Source organism: Neofelis nebulosa, chromosome 10 (assembly GCF_028018385.1).
Source record: "Neofelis nebulosa isolate mNeoNeb1 chromosome 10, mNeoNeb1.pri, whole genome shotgun sequence".
NCBI lineage: Eukaryota > Metazoa > Chordata > Mammalia > Carnivora > Felidae > Neofelis > Neofelis nebulosa.
In genome coordinates, this window is record NC_080791.1 from 15,619,243 (window position 1) to 15,637,949 (window position 18,707).

General features: G+C 56.1%; 1 protein-coding gene across 1 annotated transcript in view; it reads right to left on the reverse strand.

Annotated features, from left to right (window-relative positions):
- SMIM35 (small integral membrane protein 35) overlaps positions 1–17,697 on the reverse strand; it is a 51,052-nt gene extending 33,355 nt beyond the window's left edge. Inside the window, exons 1-2 of the mRNA XM_058690424.1 lie at positions 17,686–17,697; positions 17,034–17,286 (exon numbers count right to left, since the gene is read on the reverse strand). Coding sequence (XP_058546407.1) covers positions 17,034–17,286; positions 17,686–17,697 — 265 coding nt within the window. The remainder of the gene's footprint in view (positions 1–17,033; positions 17,287–17,685) is intronic.
- Between the last annotated feature and the right edge of the window lie 1,010 nt (positions 17,698–18,707).

Sequence of the window (18,707 nt, forward strand, 5' to 3'; positions counted from 1 at the left end):
GGGAACTTCAAGCTCATCTTCTGTCAAATCAAGAGCTAATAACTGATATATATATATATATATACCTTGTGGCACTGTTGAGAGACTCATACGAGGGAAGACAAAAGGGCTTTGGGAAATCACACAGCATTTTCTTTCTCCCAGGTATTATCCTAGGCATGGGGTGGCCCCAGAGGTCCCTAAGCTCCAAAGCCTGCAAACAGCAGGTGCTGCAGGGCCAGCCAGGGGTACCTGCGCTGAGGCCCCTGCCCAGACAAAGCCAGGCCCCTGCTCGAGTGGACCAGAAGTCATGCACAGCCCAGGCGAGCTAGAGCACTGGCTCTCAGCCACTCATACCAACCATCAGCCACCTCTGCTGTCTCCAGGCTCCCGCAGCTTCTGGGAAAGTTCAAGGGCAAGGAGGCTTTCACTCTTTGACTCTTCTTGTTGATGTCTGCCAGATGTTTAGGGGGAGAAGGGAGGAGGGGAGACAGCTGACACACACACAGAGGCAGGTACTCATTCTGAGCACCCCAGGGGTCCTCTAGCCTCAGAGGTGATCCTTATCACCCAAGCCTCTTGCTTCCTGGCCACAGCACAGGCTGAGTCGTGCATGTTGCAGAGAACACACTAAACTTGGGCTGTTTTGTATGGTTGCAGGTTCGGAGGCTTTGGGGTTTTCTGCATCTGGCCGTGAAGCATCTAGAAACACTTGAATCCTTGGGTGATTCCCCCCCCCCTTTCTCTCTCTTGTAGCCCTACTCACCCTGATGTGTACGAAACCCCACATCAGAGGCTCCCAAACCTTTGTGCAGCCTTTGGGGAAAATGTCTCCACTGACCTCCCCTGACCCATTCCCATCCTATTTCCTTAAGTCCCTGCCCAAGAACTCGTCCAGGAGCAGAAATACGCTTGCACTCCACATACTCCACCATTTCTGATCCTTGCCATTAGGGGAAGCAGGAGAGAGACAGAGAGAGGAGGCTCTACTCTACATTTTTGTGACGATGGTCAGAGGCTCATCTCTGCCTGTGTCTGGGGCCAAGAATCAGGGCAGGTCAAAGCCACTGCTTTTCACTACAGCTGATGGCACGAGAAGCAGGGAAACTGTCCTTCCCAGTTTTGTAAAGATGACGTCAGGCCTTTTCCTCTTCTCTGCTGACACCCTGAAATACTCCGTGAGCTTCTCGTGCACAGACACATGGCTGGCTGCTCGTCCATGTTCCCGTCTCCCCGCCCAGTTCCGTACCCGGAACAGGCAGATGCCGAAGCGAGCCGCGAGGACAAGGTGCGGCTGATTCAGCTCTATCCTTACGGGGCTCGCACAGTGTCTAACACAGCAGATGCTTCGTACTGCTTGCTTGACGAAAGCCGCTGGAATGAGCGGCCACCCCTCTCCTGGCCCTGCCCTGGCTGAGACGCCCAAATTAAATACAGGCTTCAAGCCACCTAGGAAATCTTGCAAATCAGTGCTGAGTCTCAGAGACCTGTTGCACGGGTGACAGCCTGAGATGGAGAGGTCACCCAGGTGTGAGCGCTCCCATCAGCCCAGGAAGGGGGTAAAGGTGAGAACGTGCTCTCACCACCGTGTCGACACAGACAGGGTCAGAAAGGCGGTCAAGCTCCACCCTACCTGTGCGTATGCCTTTACCATCAAAACACAGCAAGACAGGAGAGTATCAAAGCCAGCCACATCATTTGTGGTTTCACTTCCATGGTGAATCATTGCCCTGTGCAGGTGCCCAAGGAAAGCGATCTCGGGGTTAAGTATCTGGTCGAGCTGACGGCGAGCCAGAGGCAACAGCTCCGAGCATGAGGTCCACCCGCCAGGGTACAGCACGCCAGGTATCCTTGGGCCAATCATGAGCCTTCTGCGGCGGGAACGGTTTACCTGCCCTTCACCCGGGTGCGGCGAGGTGTGAAAAGTGCTTGGGCCACAGAAAATGCTCCACACCTGTGAATTGTTTAAGGTGTTAACCTGGACAGAGTTACAGACGCACCGTGGAAAAATTGTGGGCCACTATTTGCATAGACTGGGTGTGAAAAGCCATCCCCAGCCCCCTCCCCCAGCAGAGCAGTGCGGCCTCCCTGCCTCCAGGAGAGCCCCGGACTCTGGTTTCCTGAATCTGGTCCCGAACCACTGCCGGAGGCTCCGGGGCACCTGCGAAGGGAGGGAGAAAGCAGAAACTCTTTGCTGCCCGAGGGAAGCCAGCTGCTGAGGGCAGGCAGGAAATCTAAAAGGAAACAGGGAAGATGTCGCAGATGTGTCTCCCACGCACAGGGGGATTTTCCATGCAGCTAATAAGCTTAAGCCTCAGATCTCTCGCTTATGTGCACCCCTCTGCCCAGTTTGGTGTTCGTGTTCCAAGAAGCCTCCAAAACCTTAAAGCTTCCGGCCCCACACAACCTGGATCTGCCCAGACTCCCTCCCCATCTCGTCCCCAACCCAGTAGCCAACACCCTCTGCCAGCCAGCCTCCTCCCAGCGGACATTCACCTGCCTAGCCAGCTTGGGTTCCCGCCTCCAGGCCCCGGCTCACGACATTCCCCTGCCGGGACTGCCTTTTCCCTAACTTTCTGGCCTGATGAACTCCTACTCACTCTTCAAGACCCACAGCAAATACTACCCACAGCGGGAAGCCTTTTCCCAAGTCGCAAGCAGAATCAACACTCGCCCCCACTGCACTCGGCATGTCCCTCTGTCACAGCACAGACACGCCACACGGAGACTGCAGTTTTGACGGTCAGACTCCCTGCCCAGACTGTCTGCTCCCCCACAACATCCACATGGGCTTGTCTGACTCTACCTCCCCAGAGCCTGCTGGCTCAGAGCTGGCCCCACCTCCACCCCAGGTTCTCGGCAAATGCTTCTTACATCAATGAACCCACGAACGGCCCTCGTGCTAGGGACAATGACGGAGTGATTCTGAAAGGTGAGAGTGGAGCCCCGGTGTCCCCTCTGCAGCCAATGCTCTCACATCTAGCCCCCCCTCCTGGACACCTTATTGGCCAGCCCTGAGAAACCGTTCCTGGAGCCTGTGCGCCCTCTTGTGGCCGAAACGGCCACCAGCACCTCCTCTACCAGCATCTACACAGATGCCTGATCCCCTCCCAGCGCGCTGGGTTTACCTGCGTCTTACTCACATGGAGGCTCAAGTCTGTAATTCCTTGGCCTGGAAGGGACTACAATAGGACTCATCTCACCCGTGGTCTCAAACACCCCGCCCGCCTTGGACCCGGTTCCCCCGACAGGGACGGTGGGCTCCATCCATTCAGGAGGGCTCAGAGAAGAAAAGGGAAGGCCGTGCCTGCTTCCTGTGTCTCTGGTCCAACATGCCCACCTGTGGCTTCCGGGGCCGGCCCGGCAGCCTGCGAGTGAGGCTGGACCTCCAGGCCCAGCGCCTCCAAGACACCTGGGAGTCGTGCCAGGGAGGGTGGGCAAAGTCACACCCCACCTGCTGGTTTCTGAAGGAGCCTGCCAGCGGCTCTATCCCAACTGCCTCCCTCCATCTGTACCACACGGTGCCACCCCCCGACCCCAGCCCTGCCACCTGAAACCAGCAACAGCAAACCCCTGTGCTTTCTCCAGACCGTGATGCCAGTCACTGAGGCGTGCTTTCTGCCGGCGTCCCCCACCCTCCGTCCCGCCAATTAAATACAGTCATTTCTCTATCTTCCCTACTCCTGAAGAAGTCAGAGTCTGAGACTACCCACCCGCCCCCACACTCTACCCAGCTCACTTACATCCTCCTTTTCGCACCATTTTATGGCTGCCTACAAAATGCCACTTAACAATCACCTCCCCCAGGAAGTCCTCCTTGATTACTCGATAATCATATGGCATTGTTTTGATGCACAGGAATAAGAGAGACAGCCCCAGACCTCGGTGGGGGAGACAGAGGGGCGGAGGTGATATTACAGTGGTTATTACAGGGCAGCTGGTGCTTTAAGAGGTGAGCAGGGGGGCTCTAAGGACACTGAGGGCTGCACAGACCCGATTCGAGGGTGGTGCCACAGAAGTGTTCCCGGATGAGGTGACATGTGCGGAGTTGGAAAGGACGACTAAGTCATCAGCTGCCATGCAGAGGAGGTGATGAAAGAAGGCGCTCTAACCTCAAGGAAACGAGAGGCAGGAGAGGCGGACACTGAAGGTTCAGTGTGGTCAGAGGCTTTGAGGGTCAAGTCGTGGCCAAGGGCAGGTCACCAGGGGCCTTGCTGCTGAGAGAGATGCTGGGAGCCCGGTCCAGGGCAGGCAAGGTGGGGAGGCAGCCCAGTCTGGCAATCAGCTCCATGCAAGTAAGGAAGGGGGGGACAACCCTGGGATGCTGATGTGGGCAACAGGGGACGGCAGTCCGCTCCCAGCAGAAGGCAATTTCGTTCTGCCCTGTTGGATTCCAGGTACCTTTGGACCTTCAAGAGAGGTCTCCCGGGCAACGGAAATACGGATTTATCGCTTGGGACAATTCTCTGGACTAGACAACTTAATTCGGGAGAGAGCAGCACCCAGGTGACAGATGCAACCTTGGAAGTGGACCAAGTCCCCAGGGAGAGGATACAAGCAAGAAAGGGAGGGCCACAGTGGGAGCCCGAAGGAATGCCAACCACCAGGTGGAGGAGACAGAAAAGATCATCCAACCAGGAGGCGACGGGAATCACGGTAGCAGAAAGTCTCCGGGGCGACAGGCAAACTCTGCAGAGAAGCGCGGCGAGGCCATCGTGCACTTGGCAGTGGTCACAACACCAAGGACGTCAGGCCTCGGCGGGAGCAGTCCCGGCAGAAGGAAGGAAGGGAGCGAGGCCAGACCACGTGGGTGGCAGCGAACGTGGGCAGAAGGGGTGCCCGAGAGCGGGGCACCACAGAAAGACCACGTGTTTCCACGAGAAGAGGGGGCTGACCTCTCTCCCCCTGGCTGAGCAGTGAGGGGAAGGGAAGCCACCTGGCAGTGGTTAGAGCTGGACATAGAGTCCAGGGAGTTGACAGGAGGAGGCCTGGATGATGCTACACGCCGTAGAAAGGGGTGCTGGAGACCTGGATGGCTAATTAATGTTTGGAGAGAGCGGTTCAGAAGGCTTTGAAAGGATGAAGAACTTTCTGCTGCAACCGAAGGAAAGATACAGAGGGTTTTGGACACAGATTCGTCTGTGGTTGTGCGAGGGGTGGAGAGAGGCAAGGAACCGAAGGTCGCTACTGCCCCTGTGCGGTCCCAACATTGGTTGAGAGGACTGGGGGAGCGGGCAGCATGCTGGGGAACCTGAGAGCCCTGAAAGTTCGACAGAGCCACCATGGGGAGAGTGCCGGTCATGGATATGGAGAGGGATCGTCGGGGGCGGGGACAGGTCAGCCAGGAGGTCAGAGACAATGCTGTTGCTGTGGTCACGTCCCCAAGGCTGAAGTTTTCCAGCATCCCAGGTGCAGGCGTGAGTAGGTGGAGGGCTGGCATTTGGCTGGCCAGGTGTTGGCAGGAGAGAGGTGTGCTGAGGGCACTGGCCTTGGGGGCTGGGTGGGGGAGGATAGAGGGCAAAGCCAAGAAGGGGCTGCCGGGTTGAGAGAGACTGGACGGTCCGGGAGCTGGATCTTTAGGACACTGAGGAGCAGGCGTGATGAGGACAAGGGAGTGGGAGGGCGGGAGGACAAGAGAGCAAGGCGGGAGGACGGACAGCTGGCGCCTGAGTTTCACCAGGCCAAGAAGACACCGAGCCGCGGGCAACATGGCAGGCAGCGGGGCTGAGGCCTAGGTGAAGTTTTCTCAAGAATGGGGGGGGGGGGGGGTGCGGCGCTAAGGTGCCAGTCAAGGAAGCATCCGTTCACGTCACCAGGGAGGGGGGCTGGACTTAGAGACGTCAGACTCTTCCTTGAAAGAGTGACGGGGTCAGCACTGGGAGACACGACAGGAGGGGTCACGGATGGTTCTGCCCGGAGGCTCGAAGTCCCAGACGCGAAAGGGTTTTATTTCACGTGGCCTTGGGAGGTGGAAATGTTTAAGCAGTGACAACAGTAAGCTGGAAGAATACTGCCCCCTCGTCTTCCCTCCTACCTCCTCGAACACGACGAGCGGAAGACTAACCACTGGCTGTGGACAAAAAGCAGCCAAGGGTCCTCAGGTTTGAGTTTGGGAAAGGAAAGGGGTCTTTCAGAGAAATGTTGAGAACACAGAATCTTTCTCCCAGAAAGGAGAGGAGGAGGAAGGGGAGGAGGAACTCAGAGCAGTATGGAGAGAAGAGAGCTGCGGTCAGCCTGCATCTAGCACTTAAATTTGGATGACGGGGACAGAAGGCCAGAGGACAACTGGCCAGAACTCTAACTTCAGAACAGACTGAGGCCCCTGAGGACAGAGGCCTGGGAATACCTGCCGGACGGCACACCCTTCCCATGGGTTTCTAAACTGAACGCGCCGGGGAGAGGTTACGGCCCCCACCTCCCCCAAGAAATCCCAATCACAGGTCTCAGGACCAGCCAGGCTCCAACCCCCCGTGCCTAGAACTCCCAAACAGCAGCAGACCAAGCTCCTGGGGCCACCCATGCCTCTCCAGAAAGAGCTGCTGTTGTCCAGCTGGATTGTCCATCCAAGGTAACGGCCTCCCCATCACTCCCCAACCACATCCGGGTTGCATGGAACCTTGATTCGCTCCACCCCACTCCTCCCCATCCAACCTCATACACACACACGTGGGTGCACACACGCACACACGCTCCAGTCAATCCACTTGGCACCAACTTCCCCCCCACTCCTTGCCCTCCTGGCAGTCTGAGGGCATGCCGTCACTAGGATGATTAAGAACAGAAAAGGAGATGAGCACTCACCCTGGCGAAGCACAGGGCTCAGGCCTCCCGCCCGACTTCCCACTGCTCAAGGCACAGAGACCTGAAGCATCTATGTCTTAAAGGCAAGGCCTACACACACAGCCATCCATCAAAACCAATGGTCCCTTGCAAGGGGCCAACCTGTTGGAAGGGAGGCAGATGTGAATCAGGCCCGAAGTCACTCCGATCTCCCTTTTTCCAGTAATCCCCCATAACCTCCGCTCTGTGGCGCAATTTTTGTGGAATTAAACACGAACGGCTTCAAAATAAATAATTACATTTCCGTCTTCAGCTGATCCAAGCTGATCGTTTGACAGCTGGCCACAAGAGCGGAAAGATCACAGGCAGGAGATTAAACGCTATTGACCCTATGGCCTAGCTGGAGGCTGGTTCTCCCCAGTTAGAACTGTTGTAATGGTTTTTAAAAATATCTCAGGCACCCGTGCCCTGGGGGGCCAGCCACTCTGCTATGGGGGCTGTTACACTGGAGGCCAAGAGAGGAGGGCCCCAGAAGCAGAGGGGCCACCCTCCTGGGCTCCCTTCTGCCAGGTCCCTCTCAGGGCTTCCCTGTAGCCCCCAGGGTGGTGGTCCACTGCCCCCTTTCCTAGGTCTTCCCCTCCTTCCATTCAGGTCTCTTTCTCTTCCTAGCCCAATGTCAGGTTTAGTGTTCACCCCAGGGCCAGGGCTAGAAAGGGACCCATGGAGGAGGTGACGCAGGCCTAGGCACATGTGGGCAGGGTCTGGCAGCCATGACATGGGCACAAGGAGAAACGAGAGACCTCAGGAAGGGGTGCCCAATGTGTGGGTGAGAGGCAAGGGTCAGGGACCAAAGTGGCATGAGTGCAGAATCCTGGAAGAAGAGCTTGAAATAGGGACCAAACCAGAAACCCACTTGCAAGAACGTGAAAAAACTCACACATTGAGGAAACTCGGGTATAGGCATGTCTATTAAAGAGAGTCGGGGAGGGATGCCTGGGTGGATCAGTCAGTTAAGCGTCTGACTCTTGATCTCAGCTCAGGGCATGATCTCTTGGTTCGTGGGTTCGAGCCCCATGTTGGACTCTGTGCTGACAGTGCGGAGCCTGCTTGGGATTCTGTCTCCCCCTCCATCTGCCCCTCCCCTGCTCTCTAAAGAAACAGATAAATAAAACTTGGGGGGGAAAAAATGGACAGAGTTGAGGAGCCAAGAGTGGGGATTCTCTCTCTCTCCCTCTTCCTGCCCCTCCCCTGCTCTCTCTCAAAATAAATAAATAAAACTTTTAAAAACAGAGAGAGAGAAAGTTGGGGAGCCAAGAGCTGGGGTAGGGGTAGGGCTGGGTCCACCTCAGACTCCAGGACAGGAGTACAGTGTGTGTTCTGCCTCCGGGCGAGAAGGCTCTGGAATCTGACCATGAGCCCAGACTTAGGGACTTGGGGAAGAAACGGGGTGTGGACGCCCTTCTGCAGAAGAGGTACTAATGACTTCAGAGTATTTCCCCGCCCCCCCCAACTTCCCTGTCCATAGAGCAGAGAACTGTGCTTCTGAGGTTTCGCTGGTAACTCTAGGGAAGCAGGAGAGGTCAAAATAAGGAGGCACTTTACAATTTGAACAGACATGTCGCCAGAGGCCCAGGCATCGTTGGGGTGAGGCTGCTCTCACGGGGCCAGGTCCTTATCTCAGAGGCAGGGCCCTCCCAGCACCAAGCCCTCAGACTGGTTTGGGTCCTGGCTCTGGTACTTACTGGGGCATCACCTCCCTCATCTGCTTCAACGAGTGGCCTTAGAAGGCCCACCTCACGGAGCGCTTTAAGGCTTAAATCAGAAAACCTGTGGAAGAATTTTGCCAGCTGCCAAGCACTGCACAAACGTTTGCCCCCAGTGATGAAAATATAAAAGGGGCATCTGGGTGGCTCCGTCGGCGAAGTGTCCGACTTCAGCTCAGGTCATGATCTCTTGGTTCGTGAGTTCGAGCCCCGCGTCGGGCTCTGTGCTGACAGCTGGGAGCCTGCTTCAGATTCTGTGTCACCCTCTCTCTCTCTCTGCTGCTCCCCAGCTCATGCTCTGTCTCTCTCAAGAATAAACAAACATAGGAAGGAAGGAAGGAAGGAAGGAAGGAAGGAAGGAAGGAAGGAAGGAAGGAAGGAAGGAAGGAAGGAAACATAAAAATAGGAGTTCCATTCCCAGGACAAGCAAAATGATGGGCCTTTGGGTGCACCGGGGCCCATCGGGATGCCCCAGTCCCCGGGCCTTCTAGATGTAGTTCTAGCTCTATTCCTTGGCTGCTCTGCCTGGAAAAGCAGTCTGGATGGCCCCACTCACTTCGGGCCCAGACGAAACCTTGGAGTGTCGTTGGGAGCCTCTGGATTTGGGGGCCCAGGGGGAGGTGCTCAGCCCCTGCTGGGTAAGATGATCAGTGCCCGCCCCCCTCCCGCCCCACTCCCTGTCTGGCAGGGAAAGCGGAAGGGGAATACCAGCCCCATGAAGCAAGCGAAAACCCTGCAGGCCCAGAAGGTGGAGAAAAATGCGATTGGCATTTTATCTCTGCACCCCGAGCCTGGGAGCCGCGTCTGCATGCCCGCCTCTGTGGGACGAGGGGCAAACGCAGCCAGGACCTTGTCTGTCCACTCCGGTGCCTCTCCCCGGGGAGCCTGCCTAGAGTCTGCACCCAGAGCCCAGACATCTCCTCTCCTGACCGCCCTGCAGAGCAGGGAGGCGGAGGGAGGCTGAGGCTTTCCTCCAGCAACAGGAGTCCCAGCCCCTTTCCGTGCTCCGAGTGCGAACACCCTCTCCCACTTCCCCCACAGCCCTCTTGCAATTAACTCCTGGTGCCGATGACAGCCCTGGGAAATGTTAAAATAAGATGTGGTGGCTCTGGAAGGCATGAGTCAGGGTTGGGCAGCAGCCAAAGCTGCCACCAGTCTACCTTCCCCAGCTGCCGGCGGACTCTGGACAGGGAGCCGGCAGCCCCAGGAAGCATTCGTGGTGGAGACCCAGAGGTGGCTGCCTCACTTCCCTCCCAAGCTTAGGGTCCTCTGTGCCCCTGGGTCCCAGGTGGGGCAAAAGCAGCTGCCATTGGCTGGCTGGAGCCCCACCCCCGGGCCTACAGAGGGTCCCTCTTTTCTTCACCTCTAGCAAATCCCCTTCTCCCCTCTCTTCCTCTGGTTCCCTGCCAGCTCCCGGTCCCCTGGAATGCTGGTTCCAATCTGGCTTCCAAATCTCCTTTCAGCCAGACACCGGCCCTCACATCACCTCCCCTCCTGCTCGGCTGCCCTCATTCTTTGGATCCCTAGGCTGACACTCCCGCCGGACCTTCATCTTCCCTTACTGATCCCAGAACGAGGGACGGAGCGAGCACCTCCACGCTACAAATCCAGCCCCGTGTCCTGCAGGTGCAGCGGTCCTGGCTGGAGGTTTGGGGGAGTCCAGCGGGGAGGCCCCCGGGCCAGCAGAGCCTCCCAGAGACGCCCCCCCCCCCCCTGAGGCACTGGCCGGTGCCAGCACGTGGCCCGAGCCCCGCTTGTCCAGACCCGGGGCTCCTCACACCGCCTTCTCAGGGGCAGACGCACACCGCCCACGTCCAGTGGGGGTGACTCAGGCTGTACTTGGGCCCGGGCTCCGAGCCCAGCATCGCCCCCACCCCCTCCGAGAAGAGAAGGGTGGAGAGACCAGGCTCTTGGCCTCCAGAGCCTTGCCGCAAACCCCGGACCCGAGCCCGGCTTCCCATCTACGAGGCGGAGGAAGGAACGCCCGCCTGGTGAGACCGTTGGCAACGCCGGGTGCCACATTCACGCAACACGTTCAGCAGAGTCTGGGAAGTTCTCACTCGACACGTAGCATTTCTTGCTGCGGTTATGCCAACGTATTGATTTTTTAAAATAGTTACTCCAGGGACCAGCGGGATGAGTCCCCACCTCAGGTGACCTCCTTCCTGGCATCAGGGTCCCATGGAAGCCAAATCAGTAACTGGGCACCAAATGAACACACAATCAGATCAAGGGAAGGGGGTGGGGGGGGGGGGAACGTGTGAGGGAAATTTTCTCTCTGAAAAGGCCCCACAGCCCCCGCACAGTTCCTCTCCATCAGGAACCTACCAGCATCCCCCACTCCCAGGCCCTGTCCTCTGACCTGGGTTTGTTCAGAGCCATACAGCTTATTTCCTGTGCACCCGGGATCCCCCCTGTGACGACGCCTTCTCTGTCTAGACGTGTGTCACCGACTCAAGCCAGAGTAGGCCCCTGCTCCCCAGGCCTCTGAGATGGCATTTCTCTTCCCATTATGAGTTGGCTTCAGAAAACCAGCCCTCAGTATTCAGAGGCTTCACCGCTTTTGCAGCCCACGGCCCGGCTGCCGGGGTGCAAGCGTGTGCCGCTTGCCACGCACAGGGTGTGACGGTTACGAAGGGCTTCACCCCACGCACTGCCTCGGCCCCGGTTTATTATGACCCAGTCTTCCCGCTCTGCACTGTAAGGTCCTTAGTGACCACCCGGCACGCGGGCTCACGGTTCTGTTCCATCGCAGGGAAAAGCAAGTCGAGAGAAGCAGCCAGGAAGGACTACTGCATGAAGGCAGACACCCCTTTGGTTCCCAGGGGCCGGGACCACGGGTCAGCCTGGCTCCTCTCCAGACCCTGCCTGAGGGCCCCCTGCCCAGCAGAAGCAATGGTGACACCGCCTCTGACCCCTTCCTGCGGCCCAGCTGGGGGGTCGGGAATGGAGACCGGGCAGCTGGCTGGGGCTCTGGCCCCTTTGATTCTGCAACTGAGAAGTGGGCAGATGGTGGGGGGAGAAGGAAGGCGGGGCCAAGCGCTTTATCCAAGCAGGCCTCTCTCCATCCCTCCCTCCCTCCGCACCGCCCCCCCCCCCTCGCCCTCTGTCTCGTCCACATCTCTGCGCTTCTGCCTTCTCATCGCCTTCTGTTTTCCTGTCCATGGCCCTCACTTCCCATCTCAATCCTGATCTTTCCATTTCTTTCAGCGGGGAAGGAATTTCCTAGATACCTTTCTTCTCTCCTTCCTGTTTTCTGTTTCTCTTCCTCTCTCCTCTTCATTTTTCTTCCTTCATTCCTAACTCTGCTTCATTCTCTTGCTTCCCCCCCCCCAATCTGTTCTTCTCTTCTTTTCCCTGCCACAGGAAAATACTAAAACGGAAGAAGACAACCACGAGCCTCCCGTCCACATCACACACCCTGTCCCCCAAACACACAGAGCCCGGGATCCCACCAGAGGGCCAAGCTGGTAGTTCCACATGCCGTCCTCAGAGGCGTCACCAACAAAACCACTAGCCTTCTCTGTGTCAAGCCCCGGGTGGACCCTCAGACAAGCACATCCTGACCGGGGACAGCCCAGAAATTGCAACTCAGAAATGATTCACACACCGCCCCCCCCCCCCGGAGCCTCAGTGACCCAACACCTATCCCAGCCTTGGCACCTGCTCGGCACCCACGCCCCCTCCTGCCCCACCAGGCTCCTCCCCTGCCCTTCACTTTGCTTATCTTCGCACCAGAAGATGAGAGCAAGGGCACACCCAGCCTCATCAGGCTTTCCCAATTACTTTTGCCTGAAGCCCCATGAGTAGGAGCCTGCCCACAGCCTAAGACGGCTCCGAAGAGGAAGAAAACAAGGGGAACCTACACTTTGGGTGGTTCCCAGAAATACGATATGGAAAAGGTCTGGCCCCTGGGAAGGCTAGAGACTGGACAGGAGACACCAGTACTGCCTTATGAACTCATCACGTTTGAACTCATTGCATTTCCTTCAAGCACTCACTCACCCTGGGCCCTGCCTGGGCGAGGGGTGCCCGCAGCCCAAGACCCCCAGAAGCCTGACCAAGCAGGATAGCTCCACCCACCGCTCTCACGGGCATCTCTGACTCAACCTGCTCGAATCCAGACTCTTTATCTCCCTCCCCACACTCACCCCTCACTGCCATCTGCCACCTTGGTCATCGGTACCACTATCCGCCCACAGTCACTCAGAGAGCCGGGGCTCACCCTGGATCCTCCCCCTGCCGTGTTTTCCAAACTTATTAGTCACCGAGTCCAGTTCACGTGTAAAATTTCCCTCTCCTCTCCTGTCCCCTTCACCTGGGTTCAGGACCTCATCCTCGCTCACCTGGACTTCTGCAGAAGCCCTTCTTATTCTCCCTTCCCCAGTCTCTCATTCCACCACTGCCAGGGAAGGGCTTCCGAAATTAACCAAACAAGTCCTTGTCCTGCTTCAACAGCTTCCAGTGGCTCCTTACTGCCTAGAGCCAGGATGCCCAAACTACTTTGACTGCTGTGTCTAATCAAACAGATGCTGGTAATCCATCCCTAACGGGTGTATTTTTATCTATGTGTCTATGCACTTACATGTGCCATCATCCCCCCACAATATCTAAAAGACCACAAACCTTTAGGGAAAGAATATTACTGACATCAGGAGATTTGAATCTATGTTGCCAATTACCTTGGTAATTTTGACTATTTCTGGTCTGGCTTCCACTGGTTACAATTGGATTGTTACCACTTTTAACTCAGGATGGAAAGAGGACAAGGGGCCCTTTGAGAGCAGGCTGGGGTGGGGGAGGGAGCAACAGCCTTGCCAAGTTCTTGCTGTCCCGCTTGCGCTTGGGTGACCCACCCTCTCTCCAGCCCCCAGTGTCTTTCCAGGAAACTTGTTGAGACCTTGTCCATTGTGTGAGGGTCAGCTAGTTAAAGTCAGATAAGAGCACCCATAAATCCACTGCAGGAACAGATGTAAATATGTTACAATGTGCTAACAGTGAGGGAGGACGGCAAGGAGCCCCTGGCGATTTCATGGAACCCCTCACCCCATTTCCCTCCGACCCTCCCTGACGCAGGCAACATGCATGGCATAGGGGCTAAGTACAGGCACCAGGGTCAACCCGTACAGTAAATATTCGAGAAGCTCCAATTCTTTTTTTTAAAAAAATGCTTATAAATAGAGGCTTCGATTTTTTTCCTCCTCTCCCAGTGGATCATCTTGCATAATTCCAGGGCTCAAAAACCCTAGTTTGAGAACTTCTAGTGTATACAAAAGGTCTGCGTCCAAATTCCTCATTTTGTGTAAAGGCCCCGCCAAAGAAGATGTCTTGTAAATTTCTCATAATCGGGGCTATGGAGGATTTATGTTCCCAGCACGAGGCTGGCGTGGAGCAGGTGCTCAGTAAATATTTGTGGAATTAATAGCTGGTTCCCCAAACACATACAGCCTCCTCTCTGGACTGTGAATGTTCTTTTCCCCCTTAGAGCCCGGACTCTTTCACTTAGCAAGTCCTTGTTCAGCCTCATAAGCTCAACTCAAATGTTACCTCCTCCACGGAGAGTGCCCCGACCTCGGGCTCTGTTTGTTCTTTCAGTACAGCATCTTCCTGCGGATCAGAGGGCGAGGTCTGGGCCAGGTCACCCCCACCCACCCAGTCACTCGCCACCCACCTCTCCACCCTGGTCAAGAGATGTGGAGGCAGGGAAGGCACTTCATCTGAGTGTCCCCAGTGCCCAACACACTGTAGGTTCTCAGTCAATGTCTGATGAATCAGAGATTCACAGAGCCAGGAATGAGGTCAAGGGATGGTCCAGGCCAGAGACTTCCAAGCTCAAGAACTTTGGTTCAGGGCACCAGGCAGGGAGAGGATGAGGGCCCGGGGAGATGGCGTGGGGAACATCCAGGACCATGTCTGCATGGTGAACCTCATGAAGTCTGCTCACTGATGGCATTCCATGCGAGACACGAAGCCTACTTGGAGAAGTAGGGACCCCAGGTGAGGGAGTGAGCACTGGAGGCACCGTGGCGGCACCTGCAACCCCAGGGAGGCCAGGGAGCCTCAAGGAGCCGAGCAACCTCTCCCCCAAGCATCGCTCTGTGGCCAAAAGCACTCAGTCAAGGGAGAGGCACCAGCACCATCGATAAATGATGGAGTGGGGGACCTGCCAAAGCCCGGACAAAGGCAATCTAAAAGCATTCCTGCTTCCAACTGGGTCAACCCAACGAACTCACTTGTTAATGGACCCCCATCCACACCGGCAGCCACACAGAAGCCTCAGCCACCCCCGACCCCTCCCCCAGGGGGCCCTTCTGGTCCTGCGCCAGCATCCTGCACCAGCTTGGGTCCCAGGCCGGCCCGCCCGGTACGGGCTGTGGGCTGTTAGGCCAGTCACCTCCGTTCTGCAGCCATCACGGGAACCGGAAGACGGAGCCTGCAAGGCTCTCAGGACGACAGCAGCCACGGTGCCCACTGCAGGCAGCACAGGGCAAAACGCGAAGTGCAAAGCCAGAGAGAACAGGTCTCCTCCTTTTCTCCATCCTCCCTGGCCCTGTGGACCAAGCAGTGATTGAGGCTTTGTCCATCTTTCACCTCAGCTACTACGACCAATTCTTCCCCACCTCCCTCCTCTGCCCTGTGCGGCTGCCAGAATCATCTTCCCCTATGGCAGGAGTTGTGTCTTAAGTTACTTTTACCCAAGCAGCGTTTAAGCACCTTTCGTGTGCACGTGCCAAACTGGGGCTGCAGGTATAAAGATACACGCGGCCCCTCCTAGGAAGTGCTGCGCAGGGTCCCTAAGTACTTAAGGCTGTTGTACAAGGTCACTAAGCTGGGACTCGAACTGGTCACCACCCCATCTCCATCGCCCCTCGCTTGCCCCCCCCTTCCCTCCCCGCCCACCTTCAGCACAAGGACTAGCAGCAGAAGTCCCAGCATAAAAAAGGCCGTCCACAGGCAGAGGATAGGACTCAACCAGCTCCAACCATCTGGCTCAATGGCTTTGGTGGAGGAAGTGCCTTTTGAGGGGGCAGGGGGGTCACTTCCCTGCTCAATATTTCCCTTTACGTGGCAGTGTGAGCAAGCTCAGAGCCTCCCCCCACCCAGGAGGGCCTCCCCCGCCCAGGAGGGCCTCCCCCGCCCAGGAGGGCCTCCCCCCCTCCCACCCCCCCAGCAGGCCTACCTCAGGAGAAACCAGCCCAGGACCCCAGACAAACAGCCAGCCAGTACCGGTCCAGCCTGGACTTGAAGGCCAAGAGCAAGAGCCAGCACAGCCCCAAGCCTCCAGCCTGAGACCACCAGTCCCTGGCTGCGAGAAAAAAAAGCCCGCTCCCAATGCGCAATGGCCACATTGCCTACCCCCTCCCCCAGACATCATCTCACCCGGATGCAGGACGCTTGGTGTAGCTGGCAAGGTACAAGTTACATTGGGGCAAAAAAAAAAAAAAAACCAGAGCTAAATAGGAGTAGACAAGTGAATTTGCTGCAATAAACGTAATCTAGGTCAAGGATCAAAACTCCTGTCCACAGAGGACACGAGCTGCCAGGACTTAGCTGTTCTGTGTGTATAATCCTCAAGGACACAGGGCAACTCTAGAGCAAAGAGGAAGAACACAGAGAAGAAAAAGACCTGGGAGCTGCCGCTGTGTTCCTTTCCTGGCGCGACAGTGACAAAGGCCCACAAATGAGGTGGCTTAATCGATAGAGACCTAGGGTTACATAGTTCTGGAGGCTGGAGGTCTGAAATTAAGATGCTGGCAGGGCCAGGCTCCCTCTGAAGCCTCTAGGGGAGGATCCTTCCTTGACTCCTCCAGCTTCCGGTGGCCCCAGGTGTTCCTCCACTGTGGCTGCACCTCCCCATCTCTGCCCACCCCCCCCCCATATCAGTCTTCCCCCAATCCCTCCATCTTCACATCTTCTTTCCTCTGCATGTCCATCCCTGTCTCTTCTAATGAATCGTGTTGGATTCAAGGCCCATCCTTCTCCAACATGACCTAATCTTAACTAACAACATCTACCTACGCGGACCCTGCTTCCCAATAAGGTCGCATTCTGAGCACGCAGGTGAACATGAATTCCTAGAGGACACTATCCAACCCAGCAAAAAGCTATCCTGCCAGGTTGTCAACAAAAGGCAGAAGAAGAAAGTACCATGTGAAGGGGTTTGGGACGGGTCAGTTCCAGGTGGACGTCTTAGTGGCCCCGGCCAAGTCACTCCGCTTCTCTGAGCCTCAGTTCTCTGATCAACTGCACAAGGTCGTTTTGAAGGTCACGTAAGAAAAAGCTTGGTTACTACAAAGCTCTGTACCGGGAAACACAGGTGATAGTTTCCCTCAACAATGCCAGGTAAGACACCACAAGTACTCCGCCTGCCTCCTTTCTAGGTCCACGGTTTCTACATTCCAGAATACCCTCTGCAACTGTGGGGCCAATCTCGCATGAGCCACGAGCCGGCTCCCTGGGTGAACTGGGAGCACCTGTCCTGATCACACGAACAAGCCTTTGCCAACGTACCTCTGCAGAAAGTCAAAGCTGGATCATGTTGTGATTCAGGGCTTCTAGACGGCACCCTTAAGCAGCTGGGCCACAGGGAATCGGGGGTGTTGTCCTGTGAAGCCTCCGCCTGGTTCACAGAGGCAGTGAGGTGCAGAACGAGCCCAGAGAAGGAGCCCAGCACAGCATGAACAAAGCCCAGCGAAGCTCTCAGAACCGAGAGGGGGCGCAGCTGCGGGACAGTCCAGCCCTTCCCCGAGCGGGGCGGAGGGATCTACATCCGGGTCCTTGAAATTCACAAGGCCTTTACTCAAGCTCGTCACTTACCTCTCCTGCCTGCGCTCAGGGGTGGGCGGAGCCTCCCGACCCATGTTGCTCCCCCAAGTTCCCCACCCGCGTTGCTCCCCGGTGTTCCCAGCCACCTTGCAGGGCAGACCGTGAAGAGACTCAAAAGGGGTAAGGGTCCCTCCCTCACCCACACAACTGGCAAAAGATGTGGCTGGAACGTGAGTTACCAACACGTACTGTTCATGAAGCTTTAAAGAATGAACGACGTGCACAGAATACAAGGCCCACGGTAATCAAAAAACACATTCTAAGGATGACGATTCATTAACCCACAACTGAAATCATCCTCATTTTCCTTCACCGGCAGTATTTCCATGGCACCTACTGTGTGCCGCATCCTGCCGTAAGCACTGTCTCGATGTTGAGTCACTTAACCCTCACAGCCGCCCCAGAAGGTGGGGCTTATTTATTGCCACCCACTTCAGAGATTTGGAAATCCAGTGAGACAGAGAGGGGTTAAATAACGTGCTGAAGGTGACATAGCTGGAAAGTGACAGAGCCATTAAAGTTAAGATGTAACGCCCACAAGGGGCTCCTGGGTGGCTCAGTCGGTTAAGCTCCCAGCTTCGGCTCAGGTCATGATCTTCCGGTTTGGGGGTTCAAGCCCCAGGTCGGGCTCTGTGCTGACAGCTAGGAGCTTGGAGCCCTCCTTGGATTCTGTGTCTCCCTTTCTCTCTCCTCCTCCCCTGCTCACTCGCTGTCTCTCTCTCTCTCTCTCCTTCAAAAATAAACATTCAACAAAGAAAAGATTTTAAAAAGATGTAACACCATACATGGTGATTATTCCGTGTACAAGCTGGGAATACAAATGTAGTAAAGTTTTCATCTATACAATTTAATTTCTAACCATGGTCTTAAAAAAAAATCATGCAAGTCCTATATGTTCATGGTCTCAGATGCATAGCAGTTAGGATGAAACGCAATGTCCCCCACCCCATCAGCCTCCCTATTTCTTTCAACCACAAGCAGCTCCAGGGTAAAGTTCAGAGCATCTTCTAGAGACACCTGAAAAGAAAGGCTGGACTCAGCAATAATGGGAAATTCATTCTTTGCCTAATTTGTGGGGAGAAGGCCGAACGGCAAGGTATTTTTCTGAGACCGATTTCAAATACATGGGCAATGTGGAAACTGTCCCCAGGGATGGCCCAGAGTTCTGGGGCAACGGGGGCGTGAGTGGCTTTTCAAGGGCCCTGGAGAACTGCCGAGGCCCTTGCAGACCCTCTCCACGGCCCATGCAGGACCCAACCATGCATGAAAAAGTGGAAAAGGCCCAGGTGTCCTAGGTGACATAAGCCTGGGGCACAGCCCTCTCTGGGCCTCAGTTTCCCCCTTTGTAAAGATTTTTTT